This window comes from Callorhinus ursinus, unplaced genomic scaffold (assembly GCF_003265705.2).
Source record: "Callorhinus ursinus isolate GAN/ISIS: 27379988/994484 unplaced genomic scaffold, GSC_fseal_2.0 scaffold2, whole genome shotgun sequence".
Taxonomy (NCBI): domain Eukaryota; kingdom Metazoa; phylum Chordata; class Mammalia; order Carnivora; family Otariidae; genus Callorhinus; species Callorhinus ursinus.
Window position 1 is genome coordinate 56,123,113 of NW_027397064.1, and position 17,195 is coordinate 56,140,307.

At 38.5% G+C, this 17,195-nt stretch overlaps 1 protein-coding gene across 2 annotated transcripts in view; it reads left to right on the forward strand.

Annotated features, from left to right (window-relative positions):
* The first annotated feature begins 358 nt into the window (after positions 1-358).
* The window catches only part of GPR155 (G protein-coupled receptor 155), a 43,285-nt gene continuing 26,448 nt past the window's right edge, over positions 359-17,195 (forward strand). The window contains exons 1-5 of one of the 2 annotated variants that reach the window (XM_025850003.2): positions 359-603; positions 5,015-5,511; positions 12,115-12,514; positions 14,456-14,621; positions 15,515-15,670. In XM_025850003.2, coding sequence (XP_025705788.1) covers positions 5,046-5,511; positions 12,115-12,514; positions 14,456-14,621; positions 15,515-15,670 — 1,188 coding nt within the window. In that variant the 5' untranslated portion in view covers positions 359-603; positions 5,015-5,045. The remainder of the gene's footprint in view (positions 604-5,014; positions 5,512-12,114; positions 12,515-14,455; positions 14,622-15,514; positions 15,671-17,195) is intronic. The other variant, XM_025849995.2, reaches the window with a different exon arrangement.

A 17,195-nucleotide genomic window follows, 5' to 3' on the forward strand; every position in this document is an offset into this window, starting at 1 on the left:
AAACGAGAGGCTTCCGCATCTGAATTTAGGGCGAGGAAAACGAGACTGCAAACGTCTCCACAGCAGCCGCCATTTTGCGAGAGCTCGGCAGCCGGAAGTGTCGCTGCCGGAGTCTCGCAGCTGAGCGGCTCGGAGCCGGCGGCGCAGGGGCGGAGCCGGGGACCTTGTGTCCCCCACATCTTGACGCCGAGGGCGGGACAAGGGACCGTGCGGCTCTGAGCCTCGCGGCGGGGGCGGGGCCTGAGGTGGGGCCGAGGACGCGCGCTCGGAGGCTCGGGGCGGGGGGCGGGGCCTGAAGGCGGGACAAGGGGCCGTGAAGCTTGGAGGTTCCCAGGGAGGTGCAGCTTGAAGACTCGAGGCCGGGGGCGGGGCCCCACAGCGGGGCGGGGCCGCGCAGCCGGCGCGGGGAGGAGCTGACCTGACCACAGTACTCCTGCACCTCACTTTGCGGGGAACGTGACAGAGCTGCTGCAGTCGGCCGCCAGCAGCCCGCAGCTCTCGGTGAAGAGGGCTGGGGTGGGAGATGACGGTGATTTCCTCCCTGCTTAGCCCATCACGAGCATCGACTCCTTTCTCGCGGCCCCGGGGCTGCAGACGTAGAAGGTGAGATGGAGCCCTGGGGCGCGGACCTGCCCCGCCCTGGCTCGGCCTTGCGTACCCTTAGTGCCCCCATCCCCGCCCCTCGGATCTGGGCAGGTGGGCAATGCCCCGCCCTTGGCACCCCGGCGTGCAGTCCGCTGCCTGCGCCTGCCCCGCTTTTAGGACCTCCGGAAGATTTAACGTAGGGGAAGGGACTACTTGTCCCCTCCAGTGACAGAACTGTCATACCCCAGTTTGAGGAGCGCCTCATTGCTCGTACGTCCATGCTGTCATTCTCGGACTCTTCCTTTTATCCCGAGGGGCTGGCCTCAGTATCTGCCCTCCTGGGAGCTTCTGCCCGGGTACCTGGAGCGCTGCACCAAATTTTCTTCCTTACTCCTTTTTGGAGCATGTCAGATACCATGATGTTGTGATTCCCATGCCCTGGGGAAGCTGAGAGACCAACTTTTTATCCCAGGCACAGACCCCTGTCTGCTGTCTGCCCAGGCTTTGGGTGACAGCTGGTCTCTGGGCAGCCTGCTTGGTTAAGGACTCCTCACATCCTTATCTTAGAGGGCCAAAGTCTGTTCCTGCTGACAAGGGAAGAGGCAGTGCTCAGCGCTCCCCATCCTAGGTCTCTAGGGAGGACATTTGGTCCTCTGCAAGTAGGTGGGAGTGGGCGGATGGTGTGATGTTGATGTTGAAGCGTGCTTTAATAGTATACTATGTCATGCTTTTCCCACAGGATAATGGATATTGGGTGTTTCAAAGCTTTCTCTTTGAAATAAGTCAGAACCCTCTGCCCCATTTTCACTTAGCAATGGTAGTTGTTTACAGTTTCAGTGCTTCCTTCATGTCATCTCAACCAACTATCAGTGGCTAGAAGGGAGTTGTATATAGCATTTCTCCACTCCTCACCCCAGTGAGTGGCCAGTGAGCGGTCTTTTACTGTGATAGGTCAACTTGTTTGTTCTGTTAGCAACCCCTGTTTTTAATGAGATGAAAAGACTGGATGCAATTTTTTACAAAAACTTCCGTTGCTGTGGTTCCTGTTCATTTTCAAAGAATGCTTTAAAAAGCATATACTCTTCCCATTGGGGGTGGGTGGGGGGAAAGGATGAGAAACCTTTGTAAGTGCTTTTTCAGTTGTTTCAACCTTCCCTCTATTAGCAAGTATTGCTTTTATAATGTTGAGGAACACTAAAAGTATCTTCCTGGGAAAGGGCAGATTACTTTTCAAAGTTTTTCTCTTTTTTTTTTTTTTAAGATTTTATTTATTTATTTGACAGAGAGAGACAGCGAGAGCAGGAACACAAGCAGGGGGAGTGGGAGAGGGAGAAGCAGGCTTCCCGCTGAGCAGGGAGCCCGATGCGGGACTCGATCCCAGGACCCTGGGATCATGACCTGAGCCGAAGGCAGACGCTTAACGACTGAGCCACCCAGGCGCCCTCAAAGTTTTTCTCTTAATTTTTGACTAACTTAAAGTTAATCCTGGGCAGTGCTACAACTATTTGACCATCACCTTGATGAAAATTAAGATCTCTCCCTTCCCTGCTAAAAACGACTTAAGATCAAACTGAATTAAATTGAACTCCTCTCAGTTGCTTGGTATGAAACAAAAGCTGGTAACCTATGACCCATCCCATCTCTCTGTTTTAGGTGGAGAATCTTTAATACCACGTTTGAGGAAGGGGCATAAGACAATGAATTACATTTAATTTGTTACCATTCTCATTATGACCACACTCCTAATAGCAGTTGCTACCATTTCTTAAAGACCTACTCTGTGAAAACCTGTGTATGAGGTCTCCAATCCTCACAATACCCCTTTAAGGAGGTTTTTACTCTCATTTTATAGTTGAAGAAGCTAAGGTTCAGAGAGGATATTTAACTTGCCCAAAGAGTTGATAAGTTATAAGTCCCCAAACTGGGTTCAGGTCTATTTGACTCTTTTCAGTGAACAACCACTATTTTAGTTAAAACTGTTGGTTAAAAAATTACTGTAATACATTGATTTGTGAGTGTGGTACAAATAAGGGGTAGTGAGCAGTATGAGTTACTAATATTCCAGGCAAACAAATATGGGGAACTTTAAAGAAATAACATAAGACAGGACAAGTTTATCACCTTATTCTTTAGCATTGCCTTTTCAAGTCCGTACCTGTTAGGGGCTCCAAATGTTTAACACCCTTGTTTATCAGCTCCTTACTTCAACTAATGGTACCTATCCCAACCATTAGCTTTCCCAGGATATAATTTGATGCTTATTTGGTAAACTTCAAGTATGTGATTATTGTAGTTTTGTGTATATTAACCACTCCTGTCTAATCCTGGTAGAAAAATACTTGTCCTGATCCAGATTAAATGTAAGGTTTTTAAATGGTTCAGTTTATACGAGGGAGGGTAGCACAGAGAAAATTATCATGTCCACACCCCATGTATCAGTTGTTGCTGGTCTCTGGCCTGCTGAGTCTTTATTATGTTGTGTGGGTGTTTGAAAACTTACCCCTTGGCATTGTAAATTTAGGAATCATGGGCATTTTTACTTTCTACCTTATATAAGGCCACTTTAGATGGTCAACCCAGAATAATCACTTAGAAATTGGCAATTGTCACCATATTAATTTCAAGTTACTAATTAAAGCTAATTAGTTGCAAAGTTGCCCAAACCTCATATTCATTGTGTCCCTGGCAGCAAGAAGGGAGTCTGATAAGTATTGTAATGCTAGCATAAAATATTTTCTTGCTTTAGCATTTTCTGAACATCTTTAGAATATTTTACAACACATTTTGTGTTCTTAAACATTTATGAACAGCTTTGGGACATTTTAGAACACACCTTGGGGTCTTGGGCCTGTTGCTATAGTGAAAAACTTAGAATACTTTATCATTCAGGAAAAAAGATTTCTGTCCATGAACTAGGTAGTTCCTAAAAGAGAACATTGATCCACTAAAAGGTGAAAGGTTTAAGAGCAGATTAGTATTTTAGTCATTCATCATTACATAATTAATTATATAATTATATAATATATATATACACGCATATATATGTAAACTCTAACATATATATTAGTGCCTCCTGTGTGCCAGGCACTGTGCTAAGTGTTAGGGATACAACAGTGAGCAAAAACATGCAGAGTCCCTACTTCTGTGGCACTTAAAGTCTAGTGAAAGAGATAGACATAAATCAAATAGTCACTCTAATGCATAGTGTAATTACAAACTGAGAAAAGTAGCCTACAGGTAAGGAACATGATTCTATTTAAGAAAGACCTAGCTATGGGGTTAGTGAAACCTTATGTGGTAAAACAACTCCTGACCTATATGATTTAGAGGGTGAATAGATGTTGTTATATAGACAGTGGCAAGTAGAGAAGAGAACATTTTACACTGAACGGCATGTACAAAGTCCCTGTGACACAAAGGGACTATGGGGCATTCAAGAAGGCAAATATATGAGACGACTCTAAATGGAGCTAAGGGTAGCCTCGTGGGATGCCATCATTTTTTCTTTCATTCTCTTTTATGGGCTACTGAAAGTTGTATTTAACTGTTGTTAAGTGATTACTTTGTGCCGGATGTGATTATAAGGACTTGAATAATCTCAAGTCCCAATGAGGTAGGTATTATTATTGCCATTTCACAGATGAGGAAAGTTACTGGATAAAATTGCTATGTGATAGGGGCGCCTGGGTGGCCAGGGCCACCTGGGTGGCTCAGTCGTTAAGCGTCTGCCTTCGGCTCAGGTCATGGTCCCAGGGTCCTGGGATCAAGCCCCGCATCGGGCTCCCTGCTCTGTGGGAAGCCTGCTTCTCCCTCTCCCACTCCCCCTGCTTGTGTTCCCTCTCTCACGGTCTCTCTCTCTCTCTGTCAAAAAAATAAATAAAAATCTTTAAAAATAAATAAATAAAAATAAAAAATAAAGTTGCTATGTGATAGTCTGCTAAACTCTTCTTCCTGTCCTTTACTCAGGCATGACCACAGGCTAGACAGGACTCTCCTATCTGGTATGTAGCCTCGAGCACTGAAATTTCCAGAGAATTTGGGTGCAGGTGGACATTCAGGAGAGACTCTGTGGGCCCCATGCTCTTACCCACTAGGTGGAGCTCAAGTTTGGATCATGGGAGAGAGCCAGGGGGTATCCCTGCAACTGTCATATTTGTAGATCTTATTTTATTCATGTCTGATACTGAAAATAGAAAAGCAACATAAATATTTTGAGCTGACCCACCTTTGAGAATAAAGAGATTATTGTTAGTAAACACTCTCAACCTTTTCTTTTCATTGTATTTTTCTCTGGTGGCTGTTGAAGAAAGTATATATATTTATTTGGCCATTTGATAAGTCTAGGTTTGCCAGTATACAGTGTATACTTTCAACTAGAATTCTTCTCATTATTGATTGTCACACTGAATCTTTCTTCCTTTCTTTCCAGAGATCTGGTTGGAGTTGGAGGGTGAGAGAAAATGGATTCTTTTTCTGATTTACCTGCAGAGAACTTAACCATTGCAGTCAATATGACCAAGACTTTGTCCTCAACAGTAATGAATAGATTTAATTCCACTAATGACCCACCTTCAATGTCAATAACAAGGCTTTTTCCAGCCTTACTAGAATGTTTTGGCATAGTCCTTTGTGGCTACATAGCAGGAAGAGCCAATGTCATAACATCAACACAGGCCAAAGGACTAGGAAATTTTGTCTCCAGATTTGCACTTCCAGCTTTATTATTCAAAAATATGGTTGTACTTAATTTTTCCAATGTGGATTGGTCTTTCCTATATAGTGTCTTGATTGCCAAAGCTTCTGTATTTTTCATTGTATGTGTATTAACCTTATTGGTTGCCAGTCCTGACAGTCGATTTAGCAAAGCTGGACTATTCCCTATTTTTGCTACACAAAGTAACGACTTTGCATTGGGATATCCTATAGGTAAGTTATTTTTTATTTTTCAAGTTTTTAAAAAAATTCAAGTGTTTTATGAGTAGCAAAATTTAATCCTTTAATTTATTTAGGCATTTGTTAGTGATAGATATTTACTTATATCTAAAAAAATTCTTTGGGGGCACCTGGCTGGCTCAGTTGGTAAAGCATGTGGCTCTTGACCTTGGGGCCCGTGAATTCGAGCCCCATGTTGGGGGTAGAGTTTACTTAAAAAACACAAGCCTCATTCCAAATCCCTGTACTCTGTACCACCCCACAATGCCTACCCCCCAAACGAATAACTCTTAAAAAAATTAAAATAAAAAAAAAATCTCTCATATTTTTTCTAAAATATTTCTTACTTAGGATGAATTCTATTTTTTCCTCAACTTCAGAGTTTGAAGCTCTTTCAAATGTCGACCTAAAATGAACAGTCATACCTAAATAAACTTTATAAATCATCTTTCTAATATATTCTTTTTCTTCTCAGAAATCACACGAAAGAAGTTCAGGTTCCAGAAGGGATCAGATTCTGATTTAAATTATATAAGAAAGATAGACATATGTCTATATAAAAATAGTTATTAAATGTTAGCAGTGGAAATTTATGAATGACTTTTTTTCCCCTCCCTCATTTTTCTTACCATCTAGAATATATATTGTTTTACATTAAATCTTGTTGTTGAGCTTATTATTCAAAATGTCAATGTACTTCAGTTGAAGTTAATTTCTTGTATAAGAATGAAAATGTTGAGGGCTTTTTACCTTTTCAAGATTTCCTTCTTAACCTTTCCAACTCTTTAAGCAGCCTAATTTTATGTTTCTATGTGTGTTTTCCTGATAAAACATACCAATTTGGGATATTGAGCTATCTTGAACGTATTCTTTTTTCCAGAACACCCTAAGTACATAACTACTTAGTAGCTACTTTTTATATTTTTATATTTTTATTTTTAAATTGAAGTTTATGTGCTTTGACCATGTATCATGATGTGAGGACCTGAATATTATGGACATAGTCATACATTCATTCATTCCTTCATAGGGACCTGTTACTTGCCAATGATTGTGCTACCTGCTGGGAATACACCTGTCAGCAAAGTTCTCATACATATTGACTTCCATTTTAATGTGGAAATAAAATAAAAATTAAAATAATATCAGGTAATGACAAGGACCATAAAAATAAAGTAGTATAGAGGGCTAGGAATGAGGAGGTACTATTTGATGTAGGGGGTCAATAAAGGCCTCTCTGATGGTATATCTTCTGAGCAGAGACTGCAAGAAATTTATTGAAGTGGACAACTGGAAACTACCATTAACTTTCAGATTCCTTATTCAGTAGTTTTGAAACCCTCCCCGCCCCGCCGACTGAAACTGTTAATTATTTCACCTCTGGCACCAAAAGGATTCTACCGTGTATACTTTTCCTTTTCCTCCATCTTGCTTACCAGAAATGGAGCTAAATCTTAGAAATTAAATAACTCTGAGTGAAGCAGGTTTATGAGAGAGGACAAACTGGGCTCTTAGAGGACTGAACTATAAATAGTAACTGTAAAGGTGTTCCTTTAAGGTTATTGAAGTTTAAAATTAAGAATGAACCAAGCATTTAAATAAAGACTTTGGCAATAAAAGACTTTGGAAATAAAAGTCCATCTCCTCAGGAGCATGTAATGTAAATTTGTCAAGGTATTTATGGCATAAAGACCTTATAAGTGGCTCAGTATCATAGTGTTAAGTATTTAACAAATATTACATTATCTTAATTTAGGCATAAACTATATATAGTTTCATGTTCTCGTAGATTAGTAAGTCCACAACTAAACAGAACTAACATTTGTAACTTTATACTTTATAGAGTATTTTCTTATATACTTATCTGAGGTAGGACAGATATTTTTAATCCTCATTTTCAAATAAGGAGACTGGCTTACAGAGATTTAATTGTTTATCCCAGGTCACACAGCTAATGTGACTGAGATCCAAACCTAGGTCTTTTGGTTCTAAATCCTAGGCATTCTCTTATGCCACACAGTTATGTAACATGCCCATTTAATCTTTAGAAGACCTAACTAGCCTGTAACCCATTAATAGCAGAGCGAATCAAAGATTTTTTTTATCTTTATATTATTCTAAAGGTATTCCATAAAATGAGTAGCAGTGGAAAAAGACCTATTAGATGAGCTCACGCATTTTCATGTTAAGGCAGAATCTCCAAATCAAAAATGTAGTCAGCTATTTTCATCACTGTTTTTTTTTAATGTCCCACCTTGGATCACTGAATCTGGTAATAATCATGTTCCCAGCAGTGTGCTAGTCCAATTTCCCTGATGTGATTATCCTTGTAAATTTTGAGTTGTCATTTTTTGTTTTTAAATTACAAATAATTTAAGAGCTCTTGTAGTATTAGGTTGTAGACAATAACCTTACCAGAAACCAACAGTATACGCAAAAGTGCTTTCTCACATATCTGCAGATTGGAAGGTGGGGTACAGAGCTGTAGGGCTGTGTATCTGCTCCAGTGAGCTTCTTTATTATTGCTGCCCATGCCCATCTGCCTTCTGGGCTTTCTCGGGATGAACAGAGAAGACTGTGTCTCTAGAGAGAAGACCCTTTCTTTCTGTTTGTTATGTGATGTCTCCCAGGAATTCCCACTCTCTTGTTAACAGATAAGCATCATAGCTTATGAGAAATGTCCTTTTTAAGACTGCTTTTGTTCCAAAATATCAGTCCAATTTACAGGTGACTTGGGAGAAGGCAGATAAGTTAATGAATAAGAAAAAAGACATTCATTTTTCCTTCTTCTCTATATTATGCCAATTATAACAGTCTATGAACTTATGTTGAAATGATCTATCTATATTCAAGTGGCAGAATGCTACAGTGCATTTAACAGACTCATAGAGAAGCTTGCTATTTTTTAGAACAATTCTTTTCAAAGGTAACTTTAAGAAATACGAATTCAAGAAGACACCAAGAATCTACCAAGGTGAAATGTAGATTTCAGAAAATCAGAGTGGTTCCCTACCTCTGTCATTAAAAGATACTAATAAGGCATATTTAAGTCCTATAATTTATTCTTCAAACAATGCTGATAGCATAAGTACCCTGACTAATCATAATTATGTTCTAGTGCTTGAGCTGTAAACAGAAAGGAAATGAAGCATTTAACTGTATGCCATTAAATAATAGAATGATCTTGTCTGGGTCTTTGTGTTGTTTGCTAGGGATTGAAGCCCGGCAGGAATCAAAATAGGAGCCGCAGTGGGTGGCTAATTTTGTCTTTTAGTTCCTCATAGTAGGATTCTCTCCTCTCCCCAAGAGCTTTATTTGTAACTGTTAATTAATTAGAACTTAATAGTTGATATAATCATTATAAATCTAATTTGTTAGTATAGGTCACTGCTTTCATATATGTCTTTCATATTTGAAAAACCATCTTTTGATTGGTAATTAAAGCACTGCCAATTAATAGATAAATATTGTAACTTTATGCAAATGAATGGCAGAAGTGGACTGAAATTTCCACATTAAACCCTGTGCTTCTCGTGATTTGACCATTATTTACTTATTCCCAATTTTTGCTCTCCCACTAGATTGTACCTTTTTTACCTTCATCTACCTGTTCACCTGACTCAAAATGCCCTACTAGTAACCTGCTTTATAAATATTCAGAGTGTGAAAAAAGAAAAAAAAAGGGTATAAAAAGAAGTCTAAGAGAGAACAATTAGATATAAATTGCTGTGTGTTACAAAATACATTTTTACTTTGAAAACTTTGACATTCATTGATGTGCTAATTGCATTCAGCAAGTATTTTCAGATTTGCTCAGCCCTGTGCTGGGGCCTGGGGGCTCTGAAGTGATGCCTTCCAGGAACTTAGAACGGGATGAGGGAGCACTAATAGGAAACAAGGCGCCAGAGCCATCCAGAGGCGAGGAGGTCCATGACAGAGATTGAAGACTGGGGGGAAGCACTGGTACCTGAGACAGGCCTTAAACTGTAGGCAAGATTTAGGTAAGAAAAGAGAGACTTCAAGAAGTTGGGGAATGATGATCAGCATGTCGAACTCGTAATTATGAACCCGGTGTTAGTCCGGTGTAACAGTGGTATTAAACTGACTGCTGGAGGCTTTGCCCCAAGGAATAGTGAGAGATGAACTGAGTAAGGGACCCATTGCAGAGACTGGACTGTGAATGTCAAAAAAGCAGCTTTATAGCTGTTCTTGTGGGAGGTGAGAACGGTGGGAAAATCAGAAGTTTTGAAAGTTAAGATTTAGATGATATTGTCAGCAGTGAATAAAATGGATCAAGGGAGTGGTCAAGAAAAGCCAAAAGAATATAAGTTGGTAAACACATTAGTCCAATTTTGAGATTTTTGACTAGTGGCTCAAGAGGAGAAAATAGAAAAGATCTGGCGAAAGAAGAGAGGACTTGGTGGTGGGTTAGCCATAGATAATAAAAGACTGCTGCTCAAATTTGCATTGAACTTTTAAAATAATCTAAAGACCATTATCAGATGGTGATTAAGTGCTAGAGTGCCGGGAAAGTAAATTTCTAGAAAAAGGCATTAACCTAAGGGTCTCTGTGCGCTGAAAGTCGTCAAAGGAAACACCTTATGCATTTTATTTTGGCCACTTAGGGAAAATTCTTGAACTCAGACTGAAAACACAAGGCTTTTCCAAAATATATTCTCTATTTAAAAAATTGAGTGATGGGCAGGTATGGAAGCCTTTCTCTTAGAGATGGAATACCTGATCAGAAGGAGCGGAGCAGTCTAGAAATAGTTATCAAAAGTGATGCTTTTTTTTTTTTTACTTAAAAGATGAAACCTTATGAAACATGAAAGAAAACCACTAAGAGATATAGAGCTCGTATATCTAATTTGGAAGTCAGTGGAAAGAATTTATGAAATTTTATGTAATCAAATATGTTGTGTTTAGCCTCTGCTTCATTTCAGGGATATTATAAACCCCTGTATGTGCTTAGCTGATAAAAAAAGGGAATGGAATCCTACCCAAAAGTAAGTTTTAGCTAATGAGAACCAGGTAGACCTCTAAAGGTTATATAATCTAGTTACATAACTTTAACAGGACATGTGCATGACATTAACTGAACCTACGTATCCTAAGTAAACAAATATATTTTCCTACCTGTGTAACTTTATCTTAATGTAAACTGAGAAATCTAATCTTTTACATTTTTTCACATGATTGCCTCTGTCTTTGCTAGTGACTGTGGCTATTCTTTTTTTTTTTTTTTAATCTTTCTTTCTCAGCCTCCAATCATCTGTGAATTATCCTTTATATGTATTAGGTTGAATTTTGAAACTCATTGCCAAAACTGTGCCTGGAGACCAGGTTGCTTACTCCAAGGCTCTAAGTTGCTCTGATCAACCCAAGACCAGGGCACCAACTGTCATGTCCACCAACAAACAGCTAGAAATCTAATCCAACCCACCTACCCCCCTTCCAAGGAGACTTATTTTATGACTGGTTAGGTTCTAAAGTCACGATGTATGGTCACATCCTCGAAAAATCCCTTAAGTCACCCACAAAATACAGCACACATACTCTGTGTATATCGTGCCATCTCTCATAAGTCTAACACAGCCAGATTTTTTTCTCTAGCATTGTTTTTCTTCAGCGAACAAGTGAAGTATTTAGTTTGCATTTGGGAACATGCCTTATGGGGGGAAAAATGAATCTTTTGTTTTCCTAAGAGAGTGTAGTTGAATTTGTGTTAGCTAAATGTGCGCTGACATGACTCTACTATATTCCACTCCCGAACATTCCTTAGATCCACCTTTTCATTCCTAATTCTTCAGCATCTTCACTGGGTCTTCCTAAAGGCATTCATTCCTTTTCATTCCCCTCAAATGGAGGCTGCTTATTTTCTCTTCACCTGCATCCTGCATATGGGCGGAGCTGGCCTGCTCATAGCCACCATGTATCTGTACCTCTGCGAGGCCATTATTCTCTGCTCTTTTGTAGGAACTGCTTCTTTGGGGTTCATACTGCCTACCTAGTCTGTTCATCCTCACTGCTGTCGTCTGCTGACCTCATTCTGATCATTCCTCCTCATTTGGTGAAGACTTTAATATCTGACTCATTGTCATCTTCTTGACCCCCAAGTTTTGCCATTATCTTTTTTTTTTTTTAAAGATTTTATATTTTTATTTGACAGAGAGAGAGTACAAGCAGGGGGCGGGGCAGGCAGAGGGAGAGGGAAAATCAGGCAGAGGGAGAGGGAGAAGGAGGCTCCCCACTGAGCAGAGAGCCCGACACTGGGGCTCAGTCCCAGGATCCTGGGATCATGACCTGAGCCAAAGGCAGATGCTTAACTGACTGAGCCACCCAGGCACCCTTCACTAACAATTTTTTAAAATCGATTATCATTTTATAGGCTAAATATCATTTAATATAGTGTATTTTTCTTCCTTATAAGCTTTATTACTAAAATTTACTTTTTCAAAGTAGACTAATGAGGTCATTGTGCACTATTTATATTAACTTATAATGTTATAATTAAGTATGAAAAACATTATGTACATAATTTATTAATGCATTTCTGTGGTAATCAGTTTTAAAGCAGTTTTAATTCGTGTTTTGCAGTTGAAGCTTTATACCAAACTACATACCCAGAATATCTCCAGTACATTTACTTGGTGGCGCCCATATCTCTTATGATGTTGAACCCTATAGGATTTATCTTCTGTGAAATCCAGAAGTGGAAAGACACTCAAAATGCTTCTCAAAACAAAGTGAAAATTGTAGGACTTGGACTTCTGCGTGTATTACAGAATCCAATAGTATTTATGGTTTTCATTGGTATTGCCTTCAATTTTATTCTTGATCAAAAGGTGCCCGTATATATGGAAAATTTTCTAGATGGACTTGCAAATTCTTTCTCTGGAGCAGCTCTATTTTATCTTGGTCTTACAATGGTGGGAAAAATAAAGAAACTGAAGAAGTCAGCATTTGTTGTACTAATTCTTCTCATCACAGCTAAACTGTAAGTTTCATTTATTTAACTGGGGGACTGTACTTTGTGAAAGTCTTATTTAGCTAGTTCATTAAATGTGTCTGCAACTATTTTCTCTTTTAAGTAATCTGATAGTAATACTCCCTCCTAACTGAGTAGTTGTGATTTAAAGGAAAATGTGATGTTGGTATATTGTGGAAGGTTGTTGCCTTATTCTGTGTAGGTTATTCTTTCCATTTTACTGCCAGAAGATAAAGACAATTGGTTTCCCTTTAACTTTTATATAATTTTACTTAATATCTCCTAATGTCCCAGTTTGATCATATTTTTAAAGGAAATTTTATAGGATTTCTCACTTTTCCAAATCTTTTAAAACCCTATTGGTCATGATGGAAACAATAATTTTGAATGAAGCCTTTTTTCATAAATTTGGGCAAAATATTCTATAATTCAGTGGGTGGTCGAACTTTCTAAATAGGAATGTCCATGCAAATGATTACCAACTATCTAATCCTAGCCTATCAAATAAAGTTTTTATTAGTTCCTTAATTAACAGTTCTTCAGCTTACTTAGTTCATTAGCCATGGAGTTATACTTCATGGTGTAGGTGACATGATTTTACTGCGACACTACCCCAAGGCACTTGGGGCATACTTAACTATTGAAATTAGTTCTTGTATAGGCAGTTAAATTCATGAAAGCAGTGCAATATGAAATAGTGTCTATATTTTGAAAATAATAAAAATGAATATAACTTTTGAAAATTATTTATGGTGTGGTGTTATGTTCATTGGAAGCAAAGTATTAGTATTGCCGCAGTAATAAATATGGTTCTAATGTTAATAGTATTGTCAACATCAACTTAGAAGTAGTATTTAAATATTCTCATTTTAAAGATCTTTTTTCTTAAAAAAATCTTTTTTCTGTGTCTTTGATCCCTATTAGATATTTTTATCTATTTTTTAAATTAAAAAATACAGATAAGAGCAGTTTTTTTTATTCCATACTAGAGCATATCTCTAGGTGCTACTGTGACAATGTTACCAACCCTGGCCTCGTTCTTTTTAAAGGAAAGCTTCATTAGCTCAGCTTCCCTTATATGCTCTTTCTATGGAATCCTGAAGGATTTGTTTAATAATTGACTCTCCACCAGGTCTGGGTTTCACTACTTTTCTGCTCTAGCTCGGTTGTTTCAATTCCTCTGCCAAACCCTTTTGTCTTTACAGTGATGAAGAGGTAGTTGTAAGATGCCTGTTTTTCTACTGGCTTTCAGAGTCTAATCGAGTCGCACTGTTATCAACACCTGAACCATTTAAACCCCAAATCATAATAAAGATCAGGGGTTCTTTCCAAAAAGAAGTTTGGTAATTTTCTTGAAAAAAAAGTTTGCTCAGATTATCAATCTTTTTTTTTCTTTTAACATTTCAATTTTCTAGTAGAGGAAACAAGAAACAGCAACTACAGTTATAACTTTTAAAAATTTTTTTGAGAGAAAATGATTTGTAGAACCAAAGCTGAGTTTTTTTCTTCCTAATCCCTGATGTTGAAAGCATTTTTTTTTAAAGATTTTATTTATTTGAGAGAGAAAGAATGAGACAGAGCATGAGACGGGGGAGGGTCAGAGGGAGAAGCAGACTCCCTGCCGAGTGGGGAGCCCGATGCGGGACTCAATCCCAGGACTCCAGGATCATGATCTGAGCCAAAGGCAGTCACTTAACCAACTGAGCCACCCAGGCGCCCTTGAAAGCATTTTTTTAAGAATATTGTTATACCTAAGTGGCTCCAAGTTGAACTCTTGATTCTTTCAAAATGTTCACAAGTAGGCATGCAGAGAATAGGTGCATGCAAATAGATATACCTTCTGGGGAGGAGAAGAAGAATAACCTAATGCCAAGTTCAGTATAACAATCGCCCCCTTGGGGACCGGCATACTTTGATATCAAGTGAATGACCCATTTCTTGTTTTTTCAGCCTGGTGCTTCCACTTTTGTGCAGAGAAATGGTGGAACTCTTGGACAAGGGCGACAGTGTAGTGAACCATACAAGTTTATCAAATTATGCATTTTTGTATGGTGTCTTTCCTGTAGCACCAGGAGTGGCTATCTTTGCAACACAGTTCAACATGGAAGTAGAGATTGTATGTATATACTACTTTCTAAGTTCGATTGTATGGTTAGTAGAAAAATGAAATTTTAAAACACAGAAATCAGCCTTCTTTTATGAGAATTTGATAGGTGAAAGCTACTTCACTGTAAATAAGGAAGCATCATGTAACATCAGGTAATAGTTATTTAATCTGGGGTCTTTTCTCAGTCATCACTTTTTTCATTAGTCTTTTTTAGTTTTAAATATTTTATTGTTGTACTTCTGTGGAAACCTACGGGTTATTTATAGAATGGTAACTTTTGAAATTTTAGATAAAAGAAAATCTGTTTCATTCACTGTTAATTCACCAGATGTAAAACACCACATAATCAATTGCAGTAAATAGTTAAAATCAATTAACACCAAATTATTAACAGTGTCTAAGCATATTGCACGTTATCTATAGCATTAAATGTTTTTGAAATAAAACCTGAAGGAACTAAATTGTTTAACAAAGGTTAGTTCTGTTATTTAATCTGTAAAATGTTTACTGTGATTTTTTTTTCAAATTGATTTTATTGCCCTGTATTTTATGAAATAGTGTGGAAGGAAACTGGTCATCAGTTTAATTAGATCATTAATATGGTTTACTTTCTAGAACCTAGAAGATAACCATCAGCTTGGGATGTTTAGTTCTGGTTATGTGCAAATATTAATTGAGCGTAGAGTGGAAGAGGAGCCAAAGGAACTTAACTGTGTTTTCTTTTAAGGACTCTCAGAAAGGGGGAATATAGTATTAGAGAACATGCTGGAATTTATGATGTCTTTTTCCCGACTCTTGCTTTTATTTTAGAATGCCTTAGTGTGCTGTGGCTATTTAAAATTTAGGGGTCATTGTTTAATTGAGACTATGACCCTTTTCTCAATTTGATTTCATTTTTGCAGATAACCTCAGGGATGGTAATAAGCACATTTGTGTCTGCACCAATCATGTACGTTTCTGCCTGGTTACTAACCTTTCCCACTATGGACCCTAAGCCATTGGCGTATGCCATCCAGAATGTTAGTTTTGATATAAGTATTATCAGCCTTGTCTCCTTGGTAAGTACGTCTCACTGTAAATATGAATGAAAACGACAGAATGAGTTTGAAAATAGCTTGGTAACAGAAAGTTAGGGATTTAAAAATCTATTTTAAAAATCTCTTATGCAATAGTGAAAGCTAAAGCCTGCCCATAAAATGTAATATCAGCCTTCTGAGTTGTGTCTTTCCTTTTGAAAGTTAGGGTCGTGGAGCAGACGAGGCATGAGATTTAGTCAGACCTGGATTGACTTTTGGCGCTATCACAAACTAGCTGTATATCTCAGCCTTTCTAAGCTCCAGTTTTCTCAGCTAGGACATAGAGATACAAATTTTACCTATTTCCATGTTTTTTTTTTAAGGATTACATATGACAATATATGTGAAAAGCATCTGCAAATGGCACATCACTCTACGAATACTATTAGTATTAGCTAATTGTAGAATCATGGGGTCGGGAGGGATGTCCAACCACCCATTTAATGCTAATGAATCTTTCTGGAGGAAAAAAAAAAAGGAGAGAGAAATCTAGTTCAAATTAAATACTTAAACATTTGACAACTAGAGTATCTTGTAGCTCGAGTTGCTTATGGAATTCAAGCAGTATTCTGGCTGGAAAAAAAAAACAACTTTACTGTTAAAGGAAGGAGGTAGAGGTGAACATGTATATGGACAACAAATAAATGTGTAATGTAATTTTTGGGAAATTTCACTTCTGTTACATATTCTTAAAATTTGTGCTCTTTGATAAGAGGACAGTCTAGGGAGAGAGATGATATAAATTTTGATTGATAGGGAGGGGAGAAGAAAGAAGGAAATCACACAGCATACTTAGCTGGCCGCTTTAGAGGGAGAATAGAAACCCAATCCTTATAAATAAGAGGAATGCAAGACAATTCGTCTTAAGCTGGGCTATCTGCATTGTTTGAAGTAAGACTGCCTGGAATTTAGATAACCGCGTGAGCCAATGGTGGAGTCAAAAGAAGAAAACTTGGAAGAATGCGCTGTAACTGTGTCTCCCACTAAAGATCTTTTCCTAAATAGTTGACTGTGAGCCTGTCCTACCCCAGCCACCCAAGGTAGGGGAAGTTAGAACATGGCCTTGATCAAGGCATTAGTCCTTAAAGACCCTGTCATTTTTTTAAAAGATTTTATTTCTTTATTTATTTGTCAGAGAGAGAGCAAGCGAGCACAAGCAGGGGTAGCGGCAGGCAGAGGGAGAAGCAGACTCCCAGCGGAGCAGGGAGCCGGATGTAGGACTTGATCCCAGGACCCTGGGATCATGACCTGAACTGAAGGCAGACACTTAATTGACTGAGCTACCTAGGCGTCCCAACCCTGTCATTTTTGAAGAGTTAATTTACGATAGGATCTCTCCATGCTTTGATTTCCCCAAAATATAAATGACATATGATTATTAGTTTCAGGAGTACATCGTAGTTATTCAATATTTTTATACATTATGAAATGATCCCCATGATAAGCCCAGGTACCATTTGTCATGATTCGAAGTTATTATGATGTTACTGACTGTGTTCCCTATGCT